Below are 20,338 nucleotides of genomic sequence, written 5' to 3' on the forward strand. Positions count from 1 at the left end.
TGATCGGACGTGGCACCTGCCTGGCTGACTGAACTTCGTTCTGCGTCAGCCAGAAAGGGAAGGAGTCAGGAGAAATAGCCAACGGCACAGAGCAACTTCAAAAATAGTTTCTCTCGGTGGAAAAGCTGAGATGAATAGTAAAGAAGGTAGACTCTGTATCCAAGAAAAATCAAGGGTGAAATTGCTTGTATTGCTGGCCAAAGGCTCAATACTTGTCTTGGATGCAGACAAGCAATTCCAATGGCCTCTAAAAAACCGAGGCATGCATAAGCCAATGATAAAACTCAGCCCAATAAAGAGCCCTTGTTAATCTGCGACACCATGTTTATCATCATACCTGCAAAGCCAGGCAAATTAAACACCATGGGTGGACCAAAAGAGAGGGTTCCTGAATATTTGTTATGATTAAGAAACTTTGAGGAAATATTGAGAAAACCTTTTAAAATGTGACTCCCAACAGCTCCTGCTTGCTTTTATTGGATGCTTGGATCAGTTCAGGTTCTATTCCTTAAAAATTTGTCATAATACATTCCTCTTCCTTTCTGGAAATGCTACAATAGGTAAACCTTACCCAGCATAGCCCATCATTTATCAGTGAAGCATTCAAGAATTGTAAAAAGTTACACTTTCTGAGACTGGGTTTTGAGAAGAACTCTTTGTCTTTCAGCCTCAGAAACTCAATCCTTCCAATTTTTGGAAGAGAATCTTACATAGAGAATCTAGAAGTCTAACTTTGAGTGAACAGTGAGAATTCCTGCCTTGGTGTCACATCAGAGACCTTGTGGTCTAAGGCACTAGTAGCATGGACTTCAGTCTCTGCCACTCTCATTCATTGAGATATTCATTCATTCATTCATTCATTCATTCATCAGACCATTAGAGCACAACTGTCTCTGGCCAGCATTGAATTTGGTTCCATGAAGGCTTGAATCTAGAGGAGGAAAAGTGGTAGGCATGTTTTGGAAGGCAATAGATGAATAGGTAGTGTTTCAAAATATGTAGTGTATAGGAGAGTGTCCATTCACAGTAAACAGTTAACAAATATTAGCCTTAACATTAACTCTGTGTTTATCATTAGAGAGTAACGGCATAGAGAACTTTCCAATGACAATTTATTTTTTTGAAAGATTTTATTTATTTATTCATGAGAGACACACAGAGAGAGGGGCATAGACGTAGGCAGAGGGAGAAGCAGGCTCCTTGCGGAGAGCCTGATGTGGGACTTGATCCCGGGTCTCCAGGATCACACCCTAGGCTGAAGGTGGTGCTAAATCACTGGGCCACCAGGGCTGCCCTCAATGACAATTTAATTCAAAATTCCAGTATCCACATGCATCACCAGTTTTCATTTTACATTCATTTATCCAAAAATTATTTATCAATTTTTCTCCTACAATACTGGAAACAATGGCATAGACTATTTGCAGATTTTCTTCTCACTTCTGGGCATATGCACTCCTAATTTTTCAGAGTTAAATATCCCATACAGAGGATTTCCCATGCTGTTACATGTTCTTTAACATTTAATCAGTGGATATTATTCTTCCAATATCATTTCTTTGACCATTTTTCTCTTGTGGAATATGAAGCTTCTTTCCAAATTTTCAATATTAAAAAAAATAAGCCTCTGAGCATCTCATTTCCCCCCCAATAATTTAATAATTTACCAGAATAAATTCCCAGAAATCTAAATACTGGGTTAGAGATATAAACATTTTTATGGATTTTGATGCATCCTGCCAAATTTCTGAGTCTTATACTAATTTACAATGATAATTTTCTTATATCAGTCACATTCCATTGCCACCTTCACGAAGACACAATTTGATTTCTAGAAGGAAAACTGAGGAACACTCTAGTCTCATCAAGAATGTATACATAAGCCTTTTCTTATACGTGTTATCTTCCAGATGGCATAACCCATTCATTGTGTAAATAACTTGCACTAAGCAGGAAAGGCATTCTTAGCACCTCCTTACTTCCTTAGTCCTTATTAGTTCAGCCCATTTCCATACCTAAACAACCTCCTCCAGCCCCTTGCCTTTGGCATTACAGAGTGTCATAAATGGCAGAGACCTCAAATATCTCTTTTACCCCTTTCATTTTAGAGTTAAGGACTCGGAGAGCCAGGGAGATTGTGAACTACTTCAGATCACAGACTCAGTGGAGAGATGTGGGACAAGATCCTCTGCATAAAGCTGATTGGTGCTGCTGCCAGAAAATATCAAGGGGGGTGGCCCATATACGAATATAGGAAAGAGAAAGAAAAAATCTGCATGGCCTTTGGGCAGGTATGACCTGAACATTAATGAAGTGTTCTAAATTTTACTCCCTCCCTAATGTGCCCAGGGCATTTCATGTGTACCCTGTTTTTGCAAGCTGCGGAATTACCTACCCAGCCCAGGGACGGCCACAGTTTGTGGTGCACTTCAAAAGTAAAAGGAAAGTTATCTTCCCAGAAAGGAAATTAGGAAGCACCAAAATACAAAGGATGAACTCTTCCAGAGCAGTAAGACTAACCTTTTTAGCTCATAGCATACAAAGTGCAGTGTGATTGACCAGCCCCATACCCTGAGCTTTGGATCCACCCATTCTCTCTCCAGCATTTCTTAAAACAGCTTCATGTTCCCCCAACACATACTGTTATTTTATTTCTCTGTGCCTTTGCACCTGTTGCTCTCATAGCCTGAAACCAATTTAGCCCCTAGCTAGCTAATTTGATTTGTCCTTCAAGACTTATTAAGTCAGACAATGCCTCTTGCAGGAAGTCCTCCATGATGACTCCAGGCTGCAGTCTCTCAGTTTATAAAGGACCTGTGCATTCTTTTGTCACAATGGATTGAGAATATTTGTTTCTGTGTCTGTCTCCCTCACTAGACTAAGCTGACCAAGATCAGGATCTGTGACTTATTTTCACATTCCCAATACTGAGCACACAGTAGGCATTTCATAAATATTTATAGAACTGAAATACTTAAAATGTTTTTAAAAGAATTTTGTGAAAACTCTAAAATCTATTGAAGGTGGTTTGTGTATAGCACAGGAAAATGTGACTAGAGTATAATTCTTACATAGAATGCTTAGATCAATTTTGTTGTATTCCTGGGCAGGACAAAATGTGTTGGCAAGAAAGAGGTAGTCTATTTGGTCTCAAAATAAGAGAAGCCAACAACAATAATTTCTCAAAAGCGTAAATTGTTAATATCATCACCATCATCTCCTCTGGGATCTTCTAGAAGTACCCTCTCTTAAAGTTTCAACCTCTCCTTCTCCACTAGTTCTTTTCTGCTTAACTCACAAATTCACTCAAATCTTTCACATGCTTCAAAACCTTTCTTCAGACCTTATGAACCTGTCTGTCATTTTTCTTCATCCAGTTTTCTTCATTATTCTTCACTTCCCTGCAATATAGCTTCTACTCCTTCCCCTGATGCCGAAATTGCACCGGCCAAGTAAGATTGCCAGTGACTCCCAAAATGAGTATTCTGCTGGTACTTCTGTTGACTTTCCCATCATGTTGGACACTGTTGATCTCTATTTCCTATAATTCTCACCTTCCCTGACAATGTGGCATCATGATCCTCCCCCTGGGAGACCACTTTCACTCAGACAATGCGTCATTCCCTAAAGCATCCTCTTGAATGCTGGTGTTCTCCAAGTTATGTCTTTCTCAGTTTTCCATTCTCATTTATACCAATTTCATTTTTTTCACTACCCATCATATCTTGTGGCTCTTTCAAAAAGTAAAGATACTTGAGGGACACCCTAGGTGACTCAGTTGGCTAAGCATCCGAGTCTTGGCTCAGGTCATAATCTCAGAGTCATGAGATCCAGCCCCACATCAGCTACTGCTCAGTGGGGATTCTGCTCTCTCTCTCTCTCTCTCTCTCTCAAAAAAATAAAAAATAAGTGAAAATACTTGAGAAAAAGGAACCCTTGTGAAATGTTGGTGAGAATGTAAATTGGCACAACTACTATGGAAAACAGTCTGGAGATTTTTTAAGATACTAAAAATAGAACTACCATTTGATCTAGCAATTCCACTTCTGGATATATATCCAAAGGAAATGAAAAAAAAAAGCATCTCAAAGTGACATCTGCACTCCTATGTTCATTGCAGCATCGTTCACAATAGTCAAGATGTAGAAACAACCTAAGTATATGTCAACAAATGAATGGGTAAAATATGTAATACATACAAATATAAATGGAATGGAATATTATTTCGTCATCAGAAAAAAAGGAAATTGTGCCATTTGTGACAATGTGGATGGACCCTGGGGGCATTATGCTAAGTCAGATAAGTCAGGCAGAGAAAGACAAATACCGTATGACATCACTTATATGTAGAATCTAAAAAAGCCAAATTCAGAACCAGAGTAGAATGGTGGTGACAGTGGTGGGCAGGGGTGGTAGATATTGGTCAAAGGGTACAAACTTCATTTACAAATGAAGACAAGTAAGTTTTGGGATCTAATATACAGCATGGATTATAGTTACTAACACTATTATATATTTGAAAGTTGCTAACAGAGTAGATCTTAAATGTTTTCACCACAAAAGAGAAATGGTAATTATGTGACATTATGATGATGGAAGTATTAGTTTCATGTTATGATGATAATCATTTTGCAATATGTAAGTGGAGCAAATCAACTTGTTACACACCTTAAACTTACACCATGTTAGATGTCAATTATATCTCAATAAAGCTGGGAAGAGAGCAGGAATATTTCAGGGAAAATGAATAGACTGAACAAAACAGAGAAGCAGAAAATAGAAAATCCAATGTGGAGAAAGGTATATAGAAGCCTCCCAGAGTAATTCTGCGTTGGACTTTAACAGAAATTAAGCTAGAAAAGCCATGTGGGATCAGACAGGAACTGATATGCATGTGCTAAAGCACCCGTATTATTAACCTTTGCAACCTCTTGTCTAGATTACTAGCATAACTTAAAAATTGCCTTGTCCCAAATTTCACCTTTCTCTAGGCTCCTTATCACCATTAATTATAAAACAAACCTAATTGGACAGTTTAACCCTTCACTTAAAAAATAAATAAAAAAGATTGGATGCTCCCGAAAACCATGGCTATTTTTTGTCAATACCTAACTCGATGTCAGACATAATCAGAATTCAATCAGTATTTGTTGAATGACTGCCTGACTAAATGAATAATAGACCAAAATCTCTCTAATTTAAACTAATAGGAGAAAGACTAGTCAAAAGTATGCAATATTCTCAAAGAGTGTAAAAAGTAGTATAAATAGAAGAATTATACATGAAATGTTTATGGCACTTTTTAAAAAAATTTTTATTTATTTATGATAGTCACACAGAGAGAGAGAGAGAGAGAGAGAGAGAGGCAGAGACATAGGCAGAGGGAGAAGCCGGCTCCATGCACCAGGAGCCCGATGTGGGATTTGATCCCAGGTCTCCAGGATCACGCCCTGGGCCAAAGGCAGACGCCAAACCGCTGCGCCACCCAGGGATCCCATTTATGGCACTTTAAAAAAAAAGATATATATATTGAGAGAGAGAGAGCACACACAAGCCAGGGGAAGGGCAAAGAGAGAGGGAGAGAGAAAATCCCAGCATTGATCCCGCTGTAGAGTTGGATCTCACAACCCTGAGAGCACCACCCAAGCCAAAATCAAGAGTGAGACACTCAGCCAACAGAGCCACCCAGGAGCCCTGTTTTATAACGCTTTTAACTGGCATTAAAAGACTATTTTCTGGGATGCCTGGGTGGCTCAGTGGTTAAGCGTCTGCCTTTGGCTCAGGGCATGATCTCGGAGTCCTGGGATCGAGTCCCACATCAGGCTCCCTGAGAGGACCCTGTTTCTCCCTCTGCTTATGTCTCTGCCTCTCTCTGGTGTCTCTCATGAAGAAATAAATAAATATTTTAAAAAAAGATTATTTTCTGATATCGGTTGAATATCTTCCCATTTCTCTTCTTTAAGTTTTATTCTGTTGATTTAATAGATCTCTCTCTCTCTCTCTCTCTCTCTTTCACCCCCCCCCCCCCAACTCCCACAGTACAAAAGCAAATCTGGCCCAGCCTGGGATGAATCATCATGAACTGTGATGAGTTAGTCTAGACTAAAGTAGATTTATTTATGGATTTACCAGTGAATGGTTGATTTGCTATGATTTAGCTTTAGCCCTTTAATTTTGCCTTTAAGTAGTTAGTACAGAAAGAAAGAAAATTTTCAGACAGATATTTCACTGTTTTTTGTTTGTTAGTTTTGATCATGCAAGAATAGCTGTTTTTTGGAGAATTTTTATAATCTATGCTACTGTTGAGGAATCTTCAGCAAATGAAGATTTGTATTTTTCATCTTTTTTTCTTTCATGTGTGTTCCATTTAGACCAGGAAATTGACATTTCAGCCCAGAAGACTTAGGCCAGATGTTAGTCCACTGGCTGAAAGATGGATTTCCTGCCCTCATAGGTGACCTCTGAAAGCAAAATAGGCTTTTTCTTAATGGATAGACTGTCCAAATGACCTCATTTCTAGAACAAGTGTTCTTTGTTCAGTGTCTCTTTGCTATTGGAATCAACATCATCTGATTTTTGAGAACATTCATTAGATAAAGAGTAGCTAGCACCTAGTTGTTTCATTTATAAGGCATAGGGAAAAAATTACGCCTGGACAATCCATTTTTTGTCCCTTTAAACATATTTGTGTTCCTTGAGAGGGAAAATGGTGCAGAAAATCTGGTGCTTGCTTACCCATATTAATATTTCTTTTAGATTTCAAACCTATTTGGGCCAGTGCTAACCATAGAAGCACAGCATATTATGTGCTTCCCTAGACAGGGAAGTGTTTCACTAAGCTTGACCAAGGCACTATTTAAAGAAGTAGCTATGACCCCAATGTCCTGTCACTTAAACCTCTATCTCCATATGTGAAAAGCTCATTGAGACATTCCCAGGGCACCACCTCTTTTGATGAATTCTTCACCAAGTTCATTTATTTATATCTTCAATTGTATGAGGCAGCTCAGAAAAACTTGGATAACTGAGCCTTTGTGTGTGTGTGTGTGTGTGTGTGTGTGTGTGTTCACATGCACTCATGCCTGTGCGTGTATCACAGGAAGTGCAATTTGAAATAAAGTATCCAAGAGAGGACAATAGCCTTGAATGACAGAGGGGAAACCATAGGATTTATTATACATGGAAAAGAGGGGAGTCAGATTGCGTGAGAAGGAAGATATACGTCTCTAAGATTCTAAAATGATAGGATTTTATAGCTGAAGGGAAAGTTGAGAGTTTTTTTTGTTTTGTTTTGTTTTTTCCAGGAACAGGAATGGGAGTGTTTCTTTATAATAGCTAGATGATAAATTTTACTAGTGTTAAAATCTTGCTCCTTGTGATCTGAAATGTTGGCTTCTTTACAAAAGACAGAACAGAATAAAGCAGAACCGTGTAGAGTTAATATCAGTCTGGGCATTACATCTAAGACTCAATGGTTCTCCCTCAAGTAATTTATATAGTAAATGCGTGACTCTTTAAAAAGTGAGTGGTCAAAGGATATCATACTTTTCCTTTGTTTTAATGAGTCAACAAGTATTTTTTCCAGAATGCTGATACACAGCTCAGGGCTCTCCTCTTTTTTAAATAGTCATATGGAAGTGTCTGCAATCATAAGTTATTTTTGGTGGTTGTTCAAGCGAAGTATTTTGGCTAATACTTCAATTCCAGATAAGATTGTAATAGTCTTCTTATGGTTACCAGGATTAATTATGTGAGAATCTTTTGTCCCCAATACATAATATTATGGAACTTCAAAGAAGCACAGCAACAGTTTTAAGTAGAGATTTTCAATTTAATGGAAAAATTTATTTTTCACAAGTGTGTTTAAGCAATAGGGACAGCCAAGTAGGCATTCTTATAAGGTAAAGTTTATAAAATAGACAAGATGGATGAGGCGGTTTGGTTGGTGGATGATACATCCCAGCTGTGCTTTTAAGCCTTTCCTTGCATAATTTGGAAATATTTAACATAATCTCTGGTCTCTTATTAGCACATTCCTTTTTTTTTTTTTTTCCTTCTTAACACTCTCCTAAGATAAAAAGACATATGAAGGAGTATGATTCCTCTGGATGTTTCCTGTTTTCCTCTCTTAGGTATCAAGGTTGCTCTCATATAACCAGAGAGAGACACTGTTCTCATATTAATTCAGAAGTAATTTTATTTTATTTTTAAAGATTTATTTATTTATTCATGAGAGACAGAGACAGAGAGAGAGAGAGAGAGAAAGACAGAGACAGAGGGAGAGGGAGAAGGAGAAACAGGTTCTCCTCAGACAGCCCAATGCGGGACTTGATCCCGGATCCTGGGTTCACGCCCTGAGCCTAAGGCAGAGGCTCAACGGTTGAGCCACCCAGCTGTCCCCAGAAGTAATTTTATGAATTAAAGTCTTTTAGTTCTTTGCCATCAACATTGTGGATTCAGTAGTGGCAGCCCACCAGCATTGTTTTGCTTCTTGTCCTTAAGGTGCTTTGCCTAATAGTTCAGAATCCTCGTATTTTAGAATTACACATGGCTTTAGAAATGATTGAGGCTGATCCTACTATGTAAAATGAAATTGCAGTCGTGGTACCATGATGACTGATGGAATAATTTCCAGGCAGAACCTCGGTGTTTACACAGCATCAACACAGATGACAACCTAAATGGTGAGGCTAGTAACATAGCTTATCCGAGTGGAAGAAGAGATTGCAGAGAAAAGCATTTATAGTCCTGCATCTCTTTTTTGCTTATTTACCTTCTCTCCCTAACCAGTGGTCTCTGTCTTCACTATGTTTTAATTCTTTAGTTTTTGCTGAGCTCTTTTCTCATCTCTCTTGCTGAGTATTTTGAGATGAAGAGGCTTTTAAGCAGGTAATGCTTTAGCATGGGCTTGGTTCACCTTTAAGGCATTTATGGAAAAAAAAATTGTTTGGGATTATTGTCAAAGGGAAAAATGTGGGATCCCTGGGTGGCGCAGCGGTTTAGCGCGCCTGCCTTTGGCCCAGGGCGCGATCCTGGAGACCCGGGATCGAATCCCACATCGGGCTCCCGGTGCATGGAGCCTGCTTCTCCCTCTGCCTATGTCTCTGCCTCTCTCTCTCTCTCTCTCTCTCTCTGTGTGTGACTATCATAAATAAATAGAAATTTAAAAAAAAAAAAAAGGGAAAAATGTTGTAGCACTTCAGTCTTTCCTTAAAGTGAGATCCCTGAGGCATTGTGGAATGCCCCGCGTTGGAGTGCCAGAGAGGGCTGCTGATGGTAGGCAAAAATTAAATGAGCTTATCTATTTTCATTGCTCAATTTCAGAAAGCAGCATGGTAAAAAATAAATGGGGCTATTTATAATCTTTCAGACTTAATCTTTGCTTAATCTTACATTTTCTCTGCAGAATACGTGTTGTCTTTTTAAAAATAACAAGTATTTAAATGAAGCTATGTTCCTAAAGCATGTCTATCCTATGGATAATACATTTTAATTCCAATATTTAATTGCCTTTTAAAACCAAGTACCCGGGGTGCCTCAGTTGGTTAAGTGCTAAGCGTCTGCCTTCAATCATGCTCAGGGCATGATTCCTAGGTCCTGGGTTCAAGCCCCCCTCCCCCCCCCCCCAAAAATCAGGCTCCCTGCTCAGCAGGGAGTCTGCTTCTTCCTCTCCTTCTGCCCCTTTCCCCTGCTTGTGTATGCGTGTGCAACACACACACACACTCTCTCTCTCTCTCTCAAATAAATAACATCTTAAAAAAATAAAACCAGGGATCCCTGGGTGGCGCAGCGGTTTGGCGCCTGCCTTTGGCCCAGGGCGCGATCCTGGAGACCTGGGATCGAATCCCACATCGGCTCCCGGTGCATGGAGCCTGCTTCTCCCTCTGCCTGTGTCTCTGCCTCTCTCTCTCTCTCTGTGACTATCGTAAATAAAAAAAACAAAAAACAAAAAAAAACAAGTGTCTAGTTTGGAGATCTCCATTCACTTATAATACAGTTTCTTTTACCAATTAATTTTTTAAGGTGTTAATTATTTTCTTATGAGAGACACACAGAGAGAGGCAGAGACATAGACAGAGGGAGAAACAGGCTTCCTTTGGGGGACCCAATGCAGGACTTGATCCCAAGACCCCAGGATCATGACCCTAAGCCAAAGGTCATTCTATCACTGAGCCACCCAGGCATCCCTCAATTGATTTTTCTAAAGCAATCTCCTGGTATGGCTTTTCAGTATATTATATTGTAAAACTTCACATTTCCTCAGCAATGTGCTTTTTTCCCTTATTCTGACATTTCCATTGTTCCAAATGGCACTCAAAAGTGAGCAGATATCACAGCCACCTTGGTGGGTGGGTGGGGAGTATTAAAGTACAGATGGCTGGTCCCACTCCTAGGTTGTCTCATTCTGTAGTCTTGAGGCAGGGCCCCAAAATGCACATTTCCAACAAGTTCCTGGGTGATGCCAATGCTTCTGTTCTTAAGTCTACACGTTGAGAAGCAGTGATCTAGATAAAATATCACAAGAAGTGCTGGTAATAATGACTAAGAGAGTGGCAGTGGAGATGGAAAGAGGTGGAGGAGTTTGACAAGTATCTAGGAAGTAGAATCAACAGGGCTTATCCATGGTTTAGACATGAGTGTTGGTAAGTGAGGGGAAGGACTCAAGCAGGTCTCTTGACTTTGGTAGCTTGAACAAATACATGGATATAATAAGTACTGAAATAAGAAATGAGCAGGGTGGGAGGGTTAGATCAAGGTGAAAAATCATAAACTCCATTTAACTAAAATGTTTTTAAAATGTCAAACATAATGCGTAGCCTAGAGTAGATGTGAAGTAAATGACAGATGTTGTTCTTGCTGTTATTACTACCTTGATCATAAAAACTGATCACTCCTCATCACCCCACCCTGCCAGAGGTGACCTCCCTACCCTTTTCTCAACAACCGCATTCCAAGACTAAGAACTACTCCTTTGTGTGGATTAAGGTATGAACAAGGAAATTTCCTGCTTATAGCTCTCACCTCATGGTATGAGTAGATAGGGGAAGAAAAAGCTAAGGGAGGGGAAAGGTGGGGAAAGGTTATAATTAACAGAGAATTATTGCCCTCATTATTGCAGATAACCTCACAACAATCATATTAAATAGGTGGAATTATCCCATTTTACAGAAGAAAAAAATAACTTGCCCAATGGCTCATAAAAACTTGAGTGAAAATTCAAACCCAGCTGTCCTGACCCCATTATATTTGGGCTTTCTGCTCCAAACTCTGCCTTTAATGCCAAGTAATAGACTGGTTATCCTTCCTATGTCAGGATGATGACCTAAATGCAGGCAACACCCTATAATTTCTGGACTAGTGACTTTTAACCTTTTAAAATCCTGATTTGTAGCAAGAACCACTTTTTACACAGCAAGCCATATTTACACTTGTATGTATATGTCTGTATATATGTACATATATATGTGGACACATACATATATGTGCAACACTATGACTAATTTTCAAGGAAGTGCTTAGTGAGATAGGTATTATCAGTATTTACTCTCTATGAATACAATCTGATACTCTCATTCATTGCAATAAATATTTATTAGGACCCACAGAATCTATTTCATGGTCAACTTTTGGGTCACCACTAGATTTTGGAAAATCTTCTAGATCCTTTTCTTTCCTTGGAAGTCATTCACCAACACTGTAACAATTCCAATTAGCTACGTGAGAGAGAGACGGGTGGAAAGGAAAAAGAGGAGAGTAGGATTCCTGTGTATTTTTCCATAGATACGTCATTAGTGGCACATCTACACTTGCCTACCCTGCAGATCTTTGTAAGGACAAATATATTTTGCTGGAGATGAAAGAACTTTAAAAATAATCAAATAATCTGACTGATCCTGCCAGGTAGCTCCTGTTCACTTGGACTGGTTGTTCAAGTTTTCTGGAGCCCATTTCTTCACCTGGGAGATGAGGGATTTCACTCAGATCACCTCCAAAATGCTTTCCTGCTATCATGAGATGTAAGTCTATTATAAAAAGCTCTTAGTAAACGGGACTGTATGGGATCTGAAATAGTATGATGATGCTCATGATGTTGATGATGATCCTTCTTTTACATTTTGTTAAAAAGCCCCTAAAGAAATTTTGGAAAGTAAAGATTGACATTAATTAAAGGAGAAAAGACTCAAATTTGAGGGAAGTAATCGGACTCATTTTGAGTATACACAATATGAAGTTGAGGGTAAAGAGGTTAATTTTTAAAATGCTCAACAAAATTATTCATGCTATAGAAGTTGAAGAGTGACTCCTCAAAAGTCCTTAGTTATCTATAGACAGCAAAATGATAGGAATCAACGTCCCCCCTCCCAACCCCGCCAAATATTACTTACCTCATTTTCCTATACATTTACTAGGAAGCATGGAGAAAAGAAACTTCAATATCTAGGATAAGTTGATTTCTAGAAGTGCCAAAATGCTGGCTAAGGTTTAATTATATTGATGGTGCATAGACGTTGCTATTAAAAAGTACCTATCTTTGGATGGCCCTGAATTATATTATCACCTCTGAGGAGTCGGGTGGCAATTAGTGAGGCCTTGCCACATCTAGGATTGGGCAACCATAGCGTGGAAAGGTTAAATGCTTTGCCCCTAGGTTGTCTGATGAATCAAGAAGAGTCACGATTGGTGCTGGAGACTTAGCCTTCCTCCAACTCAGCCCCTGCCACCCTGCTTGGTTGGCTTCTTGCTCAGTCACTTGGCAGGAAAGTATTTATGTGGAGAACAAGCTGCCTCCTGGCAGACCTGGCGTGGTTCTATGTATTTTCTTGAATTTAGTAAAGTCCTACATGGTTAACACACTGACATTCTTAAATACACTAGTAAAATCAACTCTAAAAGGTGGTTTTCAGTTTTTTCCATCATTTGCTTTTCATGTCTCTATAGATGTGATAATAATGATATTTTACATAAAGCCCACGACTTCTGTCGCTGAATTTATTGGGGTTCCCAGATTCTTAGAGCACACATCTGGTATACCTCCCGCATCAACCCAGGAAAGCACAGGCATGGTCAGGTTGACTCAGTGTCCGGCACTTTCCACCCTTCACCCTGATGCTTCCCTACTCTCCAGGGGAAACTTTCTCATTCTTTTTCTTTCAAAAATATTGCCATATGGGATTATACTTCCAAATTTAATTACTTTTGGAAAAGTTTTTTCAGTTTTGAACTTTCTGGTAGGGGCTATTCATCCATTGGCATTGATAGGTGCTCCCAGTAATTACTGCTTTTGAGTAGGGGGATTTCGAGGACATGCTCTTATCTCCCCGCCTTTTTCCCCTGTGGACTGAGAAGGAAAGACACAACACAACAAAACAAAAACCACGAGAGGCCTCTAAAACAAGCAAGGGCTCTCTCCCTGGAGCATCTCGCCTGCCTTTTTTTTTGGGGGGGGGGGACTACTCAGCCCTTTAACACGGGGGTTGTTTCCTGGAGTTTCTTAACTGTTTCACCAAGTGATCAATCATCAAATCAGGTGTATTGTCATCTCCCAGGGAAAACTCTGAGTGGTTTTTAAAGAACGAATCCCAAGAGGATAAATACCTCTACCGGGCTATATGCCTCGTAAGATAAATCCGTCACGGCTCTTGCCCTTGGAAAGACACACAGCCCCCCCCCCCCCGCCCTTGTGTGCTATAGCTAAGTGGTTACAACAGTGATGCCTAGTTTTGGAAATGGCCCTTCCCTGTGCCCTCGCCATAAGGCAACCATTCAAACCCAGAGCGCATTTCCCCCAAATAGCGGAAAGCCCCAGCGCTGGGGGGCGTTGTGGGCCCCCGGGCACCAAGACGCGCCCCCCCTCCCCGCTCCTCGTCAAAACGGGGCCCACAGTGGCTCGCGCCCAAGCTTTCCCACTTGTTTTTTCGCACGTGTTGGCTGACAGCAGGCCGGCCCCGGGAGGGCAGGGCGGGCTGCGGGGGCACAGGGCGACCCGGGGGCTCCCGCCGTCCGGGGCGCCCGGGGCCGAGCGCGTTCCCGGGGCGGCGCGCGAAGCCCGGGCAGGGCGGGCGGAGGCGCGGCGCGGCGCGGCGCGGCGGCTCTTTCAACAGGCGATCTGTGCCCCTTCCGTGGCTCATTTCCATGCAAAGAGCCTGACATCAGAGCACCTTTTGTTGCTAAACGCTTTCTTCAGCGGCGAGGGGAGAGTCCCGTGGAGCTGGCTGGAAGAGCTCATTTCCGACGCAGGGGTCCCGAGCTGCGGCCGCCCGGGGCCGAGGCCCGGCGCTCAGCCCCGCGGGGCCCGGGCAGCCTCGCCGCAGCCTCGCCGCAGCCTCGCCGCCCGGGGAGGGCCGCGGGCCTCCGGCAGCCGGTCCCGGCCCAGGCGGAGGCGCCTCTGCGCGGCCCGAGCGGCGCCCGGGCCTCCCGCCTTCCCCGCCGTGCAGCGCGGTGGTGCGGACTTTGCCTCCTGCTCCCCCGCGGCCCGGGGAGCCGGGCGGGGAAAGTTGGCGGAGTTGCCCGGCGCGCGGCCCGCCGCCCCGGGAGCCGAGGTGCAGGCGCCGGCGCGGGGCCCCCGCGGGGGCGGCCGGGGCGGCGGGGCGTGCGGCGCGGGGGCGCGGGGGCGCGGGGGCGCGGCCGGCTGACGCGGGCGCGGGCGCGGGCGCGGCGGGCGGGGACCGGCGGCGGGGGCGGCGGCGCGCGGGCGCGGAGCGAGGGCGCTCGGGGGCCCGGGACGCACGGCCGGCGCGCGCGCGGGACGCGGCCATGGAGGACGCGGGAGCGGCCGGCCCGGGGCGCGAGCCCGAGCCCGAGCCCGAGCCCGAGCCCGAGCCCGAGCCCGACCCAGACCCCGACCCCGAGCCCGAGCCCGAGCCCGAGCCCGAGGGGCGCGCCGGCATGTCCGAGGCGTTCTCCCGGCTCTGGACCGACGTGATGGGCATCCTGGTGAGTTACTTGGAGCCGGCGGGCGCGGGCGGGCGGGGCGGGGCGCACCCCCAGGTGCGGGACGGCCCCCTCCGCGCCCGGCGAGCCCTCTGCTCCGGGTCGGCGGCCTCCCCCCAGGTCCCCGGGCTTGACGCACTCGGTCCAGGATTTCAAACCCGAGTTAAAAACTAACCAGCCCCAGATCACATCCTCGAGGGCTCTGCAACCGTCGGGGACGGCAGCGGCCAGTTCACTCCGGGACACCTGCTGAGTGTGCCTGCTGGCGTGCAAAGGGCTAGAAAGGCTGCTTCAAGCAGTCGGTGTAAATACATAGTGTTTAGCTGCTGTGCTCTCCCGGTTGGGTTGGGGAGGAGGCTGGTGTTCCTCCTGTTTCTCTCTTCATTTGTTGTCCGACCACGAGAGGAAAACAAACCCATCTTCTTAACCACCAGAAAGTGTACTTACTCCGTTTGCAGTTTTTCGACTTGTAGAATTACAGGATATCTGTTGTTTTATGTTTGGGACTAAAAACAATAGGACTTATTTAGCGAAATCTGTATGGTCATGTAGTTTGAAGTGCCCAGTAACTAAAACCGCCCATGGCTTTGGCATAATTTCTGAAAAATAGTTCTTAGGCACTGAGGATGAAGCTTTAACTTGTGCGGGGTTCAGAGCCCCGGGGAATTAGTAGATGCGCTTTGGTGCAGCTGCAGATAGGCAGGTAGATGGGAATCAGATGGCTGGGGGTTATTACAGTCAGACATCTTAATCCACACTTTTATTTAAAAAATCAATTTTAGTTTAAAGATTTAGAATTGGCAGTTGTCGGAAAAGGCTCTATATTTACTCTGGGATGTTTTATCTTTCTAATGGAAGGTGTGGTTTTTGAAAAGAAACACTTCTTTGGGGATGAGAAGTGTACCATTTTTTTTTTTTTTTTTTTTGCACAAGAATTAAGCACTTGGGCTTTGGAGTAAGTGAGACTGGTTCAAATCCCCACTCTCCAGTTGACTGACGGCATGACCTTGGCCAAGGTGTCCAACCTCACTAATCTTCAGTTTCATTACCTGCAGAATGAGGCAAAGAAATGAGATCTTCAGTTACATTACCTTGCTTCTTAGGTTCTCTGAGGTTTAGTTATGTAGATGTATATCTAGCGCTCAGCATACTGGCATATAGTAGGTGCTCAATAAATGATAGCTCTCTATTATTTTCCCCTGGAAATAGTCTTGGGTTTCATCTTTCCAGACATCCCAAAGTCTCACCTACTTCAGTTTTAGGTGTTCATTGGTGTTTATGATTATTCCTGTACAGAAAACCAGGGATGATTGGTCAAAGATTTCTGCTTTTTTCACTCTCCAGTATTTAGAAAAAGTATATTTAAAAAAATCTCAAGTTCTTGCACTTTCTGAACTTTATTGGTGGATATGGGCCTGTAAGTGAAATTTCAGAAAACCCAATGAATGTTTTAAAGTTAATAGTGATAGGTTTTTAAGTTAGTCAAGCAGGAAGCTTATCTTGTTATTTCTTGCTTAGATCCTGCTCTGTAAATTTTTAGTCACTGAGAAAATTGGTCTGATAACATCACATTGCATCCCTTACTAGGGTGTGACTGTGGAGGGGAGAGCTGGAGGGGCTCACTTGATGGGAGTGTGGGCTCAGGGTTGCTTGGGAGGGGGGTGGTGGTTGGCAGGTGGCACTTACTGAAGATTTGCTTTCCCTTCCCTGGCAGATTCCAGCGCTGTTTGGTCAGTTGTAGCAGTGTTCTTTGGCTGATTTAAAAGATGGGGTGGGGCTGGAGAAGCTCAAACCTGTTATTCAAAGGGCAGATGTAAGAGAAAAGAAAATATGTACTTCTTACAGAGCCAGTAGTTCAGTGCGAGGCTGGAAAGAATGTAAATGATTATCCCAAAGAGAATATGTTCACTTCTGTTTTCCCATCTTTTAGACAATCTTATATTTTCCTTTGGGGTAAACATAGGCATCACGATTGTTCCTTTGTAAAATTCAGAAGAAGATATGGTTTACCTCTGCTTTATGCACGTCTGTAAAAAGTCACCGGGTTAAGAGGATCTTTAATCTGCTTTTAGAAAACTCTCATCCCCATGTTTAGAGGAAACTGTCTTTCTAGAAATATATCAAGACACAAAATTGACAGTTGACTTTCTCTATTCTTTCTGAGATAAAAGATTGCATTTCTTTCCTTTTTTTAAAATAAGATTTTGCAGTCTATCAGCCTACACAGGTGAAGTGACTTGCCCAATGGCACGCACACCTTGGTGACAATGACAGACTGTACCCCGGTTCTCTGACTCTTATCTATACCAGCAAATAGGGGATGCCGTGATACTCCACAGTTAACTATCCCAGATCAACATAGTAGACATGTAATTACATCTGGTATTTTAGGAAAATGCTACTTGGAAGGTTCTTTTTAAGTACTCAACTTGAGGGGAGTAGAGGTATTGGAATTATAAATCCAAACATACAAGATTTCAGGCACAGTGGCTGCTTTACTTTTTAGACTCTAAATGGGGGATCCCTGGGTGGCTCGGCGGTTTGGCGCCTGCCTTTCGCCCAGGGCGCGATCCTGGAGTCCCGGGATGGAGTCCTGAGATGGAGTCCTGGGATCGAGTCCTGCGTCCTGCGTCCAGCTCCCGGCATGGAGCCTGCTTCTCCCTCTGCCTGTGTCTCTGCCTCTCTCTACCTCTATCATGAATGAATGAATGAATGAATGAATGAATGAATAAATCAATCTTAAAAAAAAAGATTCCTCTAAGTGTAGAATTCAATCCTCCAAGCCTATTAAGTTAAACATTCTTCATTCTTTTAGCTGAATGACACAACTCCCTTTTCCTACTTGAGAGGCACTGAGCATCCGCCCCCAGGATTTTGTAGGTTCTAACCCTCTGAAGGGTGTTGCCCCAGAGGCATAGATTTCCATAAATATGGGATGGTTGTTTGAGTTCATTAGGACACATTTTACATTTAAATTAATTCAGTCCTGCACAGTTCTGAACCAACCAGTTGCTTTATACAATTGTTAACAAAATGCTTATTTAGAGAATAAATAATAGTATAATTTATGGCATGAAAATGTTCTGGCTGTGCTAGAATGAATTCATGCTAGTAAGTGAGTATGTAAATAGAGAATTAGGAGAAAAGGAGCTTACTGGAACACTAGCCACTGTGAGTGCCTGGAGGGCAGGGTCAGTATTTTATACTTTTTAATCTCCAGTGCTTGGGATTCACAGAATCCTGAGGACATGGTTTTATTGAATGGAAAAGGAAAATAGTATATACTTCTTAAATGCAGGAACCACATCAAAATCCAGTTCTGTAGAGACCGTACCCACTGTGATGGGGTGTGTTTATGAAGACATTAATAAATTCTACTCTTGCTTGAATTTATCGCTTGAGCAGATTCATCATGCAAACCAAAATCCTGGTGCTTCCACTGGAAACGGTAATGGCAAATTGTGAAATGTTTGTAAACCCTGAGCTATCAGACCATGGCTTTCTTGTGAAATGTGTTCTTCTGTTCTCTAACTCCATACAACATGTGGTCTGCCTGGGTTTTCAAAGCATGTCACCTTTCACGAGGACATGCTTACATTTCTGCGGAGAAGTGCAAAACAAGTTAGGATCCTGTGGGATTTCACTCTTTTATCTTTACTCCTTGTTACAGACACAACATTCCTTTTTTTGGGGAGAGGGGGAGGAGCGTAGTTGTTTTTCAAAGTAGGAACTGCTAAGGTTATTAGATATGGTAGGTCACTTTTTCAGCACTGATTATGTATTTGGGTAAGATGTGATGGTTCTTATTTTTCCTTCAGAATTGGAGGGTTTCTAAAAGCTGAGCCAATCCTTTAAAGCTACTTGCTAACTGGGAAGGGAGCAGAAGGGAGTTAGTTAGTGAGTACCTATTGTTTGCAAGATCCTGCAAGATGCACCTCCCCCAAACCTTATATTTCCTCCCTGCTCTGTTCCTACAATTTACACCCATTTCCTAGCAGTGCTGAGAGAATATCCATTGTATGGAGATAACTGTGGACCTTCCCCCATTCTTATTCCAATAGAAGCCACAAAAAAATATGTAGTAGGCTTCATTCCAAAAATGGTTAGGTTTGCCAGTTTTGCTATTTACTGAAGAAACTCCTTAAAAAAAAAAAACAACAACCCCAACACTCCTCCTTTGCTTTGTAGTTTTAGGCAAAGGGGGCGGGGCAGGTGGTAGTAAGAGCCCTAGGGGGCTTTTAAAATGCAAACTCCTTTGAAAGCATTAATTTACATATCCTTTGGGTGGCGTCTCCTGCTTCGCTGACCAGCTAATGACTTAATTAATTTTAGGTCTTGGAATTTAAGAGTCAGTCCCAATTTCAAATATTCTGACTTCATCTTAATTTTATGTTCCTGTCCACCAGCTTAAAGCCTTGTGATTTTTATAAGTGAAGCCGCAGGCTGCTGGAACACCGGGATCGGGGACCTTGGAAGCGAGCCCTCCACCCCCTCATTTAGAGGAGGAATTAGAGGCTCAAGGTACTGAGTAGGGACCGGAACTCTGGCCTCCTGATTTTCAGTTGTTTGCCAGAGACAAAATTAAGTCTCATCATTCTGGCTGGAGTCACTAAGTCCTTTGCAATAGGAAGACTCCCTTGCCCTACAGTGGCCTTTGATGCCCCTCTTCCCCTGACTTAGAGCCTTCATGGGCCATGCTCTACCTGTTGCCCTTCCCTCTTTCACCTGGCTTACTACTCGCATTCTAGTTTTTAACTGTTTACTCCAACTCTGGCCGTGGAACGCAGCGGGTGGGAGTGGGGGCGGGGCAGGAAGAGCAAGAGAAGGGAGAGGAGGAGGGAACGTGTCCAAGCACCGAGTCCCAATACTGGCCTGGGCCCTTCCCATACTTACCTTCCTAGATTCTCTTGTGGCCAATGAACATTACTGTCCCCATTTTACAGTGGAGACGTGCCCATGGGTGTCTTAAAATCACACACAGTAAACAGGAGCTGACGTTTGCATCCTGTGTTGTTTCCCAGAAATTAACTCCTAGTTGTAGTTGAGTAGTTTATTCTTTCACATATCTATGGAGACATTTATTGGCTGCCAACTTTTTTTGCTTAAGCTGTTGGGCTAAATACTAGCGACACTTGCTCCTGGCTTCCAGAAAGATGTAGTTTTGTAGGAGAAACTGCAGTAGCCCCTCGTCCCTCCTGTAAAGAAGCACTAGGTCCCCACAGTGCAGTGGGCAGGGCGGCGTGTACAGGCAGCCAGGGGGACAGGGTGGGGGCCGGGGTGGCCGGGGTGCAGCCGGAGGCCGCTTCCCAGAAATGCCATTCAGTTTGGACCGAGGCTGTGAGTTAGGCCTTCCCTGAGAGGTGTTCTCCAGTGAGGGGGAAGGAAGGAAGAAGGGAAGGAGGGTTTG

The 20,338-nt window shown here is 43.1% G+C and overlaps 1 protein-coding gene across 6 annotated transcripts in view; it reads left to right on the plus strand.

Moving 5' to 3' along the window:
• Positions 1-20,338, plus strand: part of SASH1 (SAM and SH3 domain containing 1) — a 313,961-nt gene that overhangs the window by 102,685 nt on the left and 190,938 nt on the right. For 4 of the 6 annotated variants that reach the window (XM_072827274.1, XM_072827291.1, XM_072827281.1 and 1 more), the window contains exon 1: positions 14,727-14,934. The exons of the other annotated variants lie outside the window; for them this stretch is intronic. In XM_072827274.1, coding sequence (XP_072683375.1) covers positions 14,755-14,934 — 180 coding nt within the window. In that variant the 5' untranslated portion in view covers positions 14,727-14,754. Of the gene's footprint in view, positions 1-14,726; positions 14,935-20,338 lie in introns of those variants that run through there. 6 annotated transcript variants of the gene reach the window in all.

The sequence above is a fragment of the Canis lupus genome, chromosome 1 (genome assembly GCF_048164855.1).
Source record: "Canis lupus baileyi chromosome 1, mCanLup2.hap1, whole genome shotgun sequence".
NCBI lineage: Eukaryota > Metazoa > Chordata > Mammalia > Carnivora > Canidae > Canis > Canis lupus.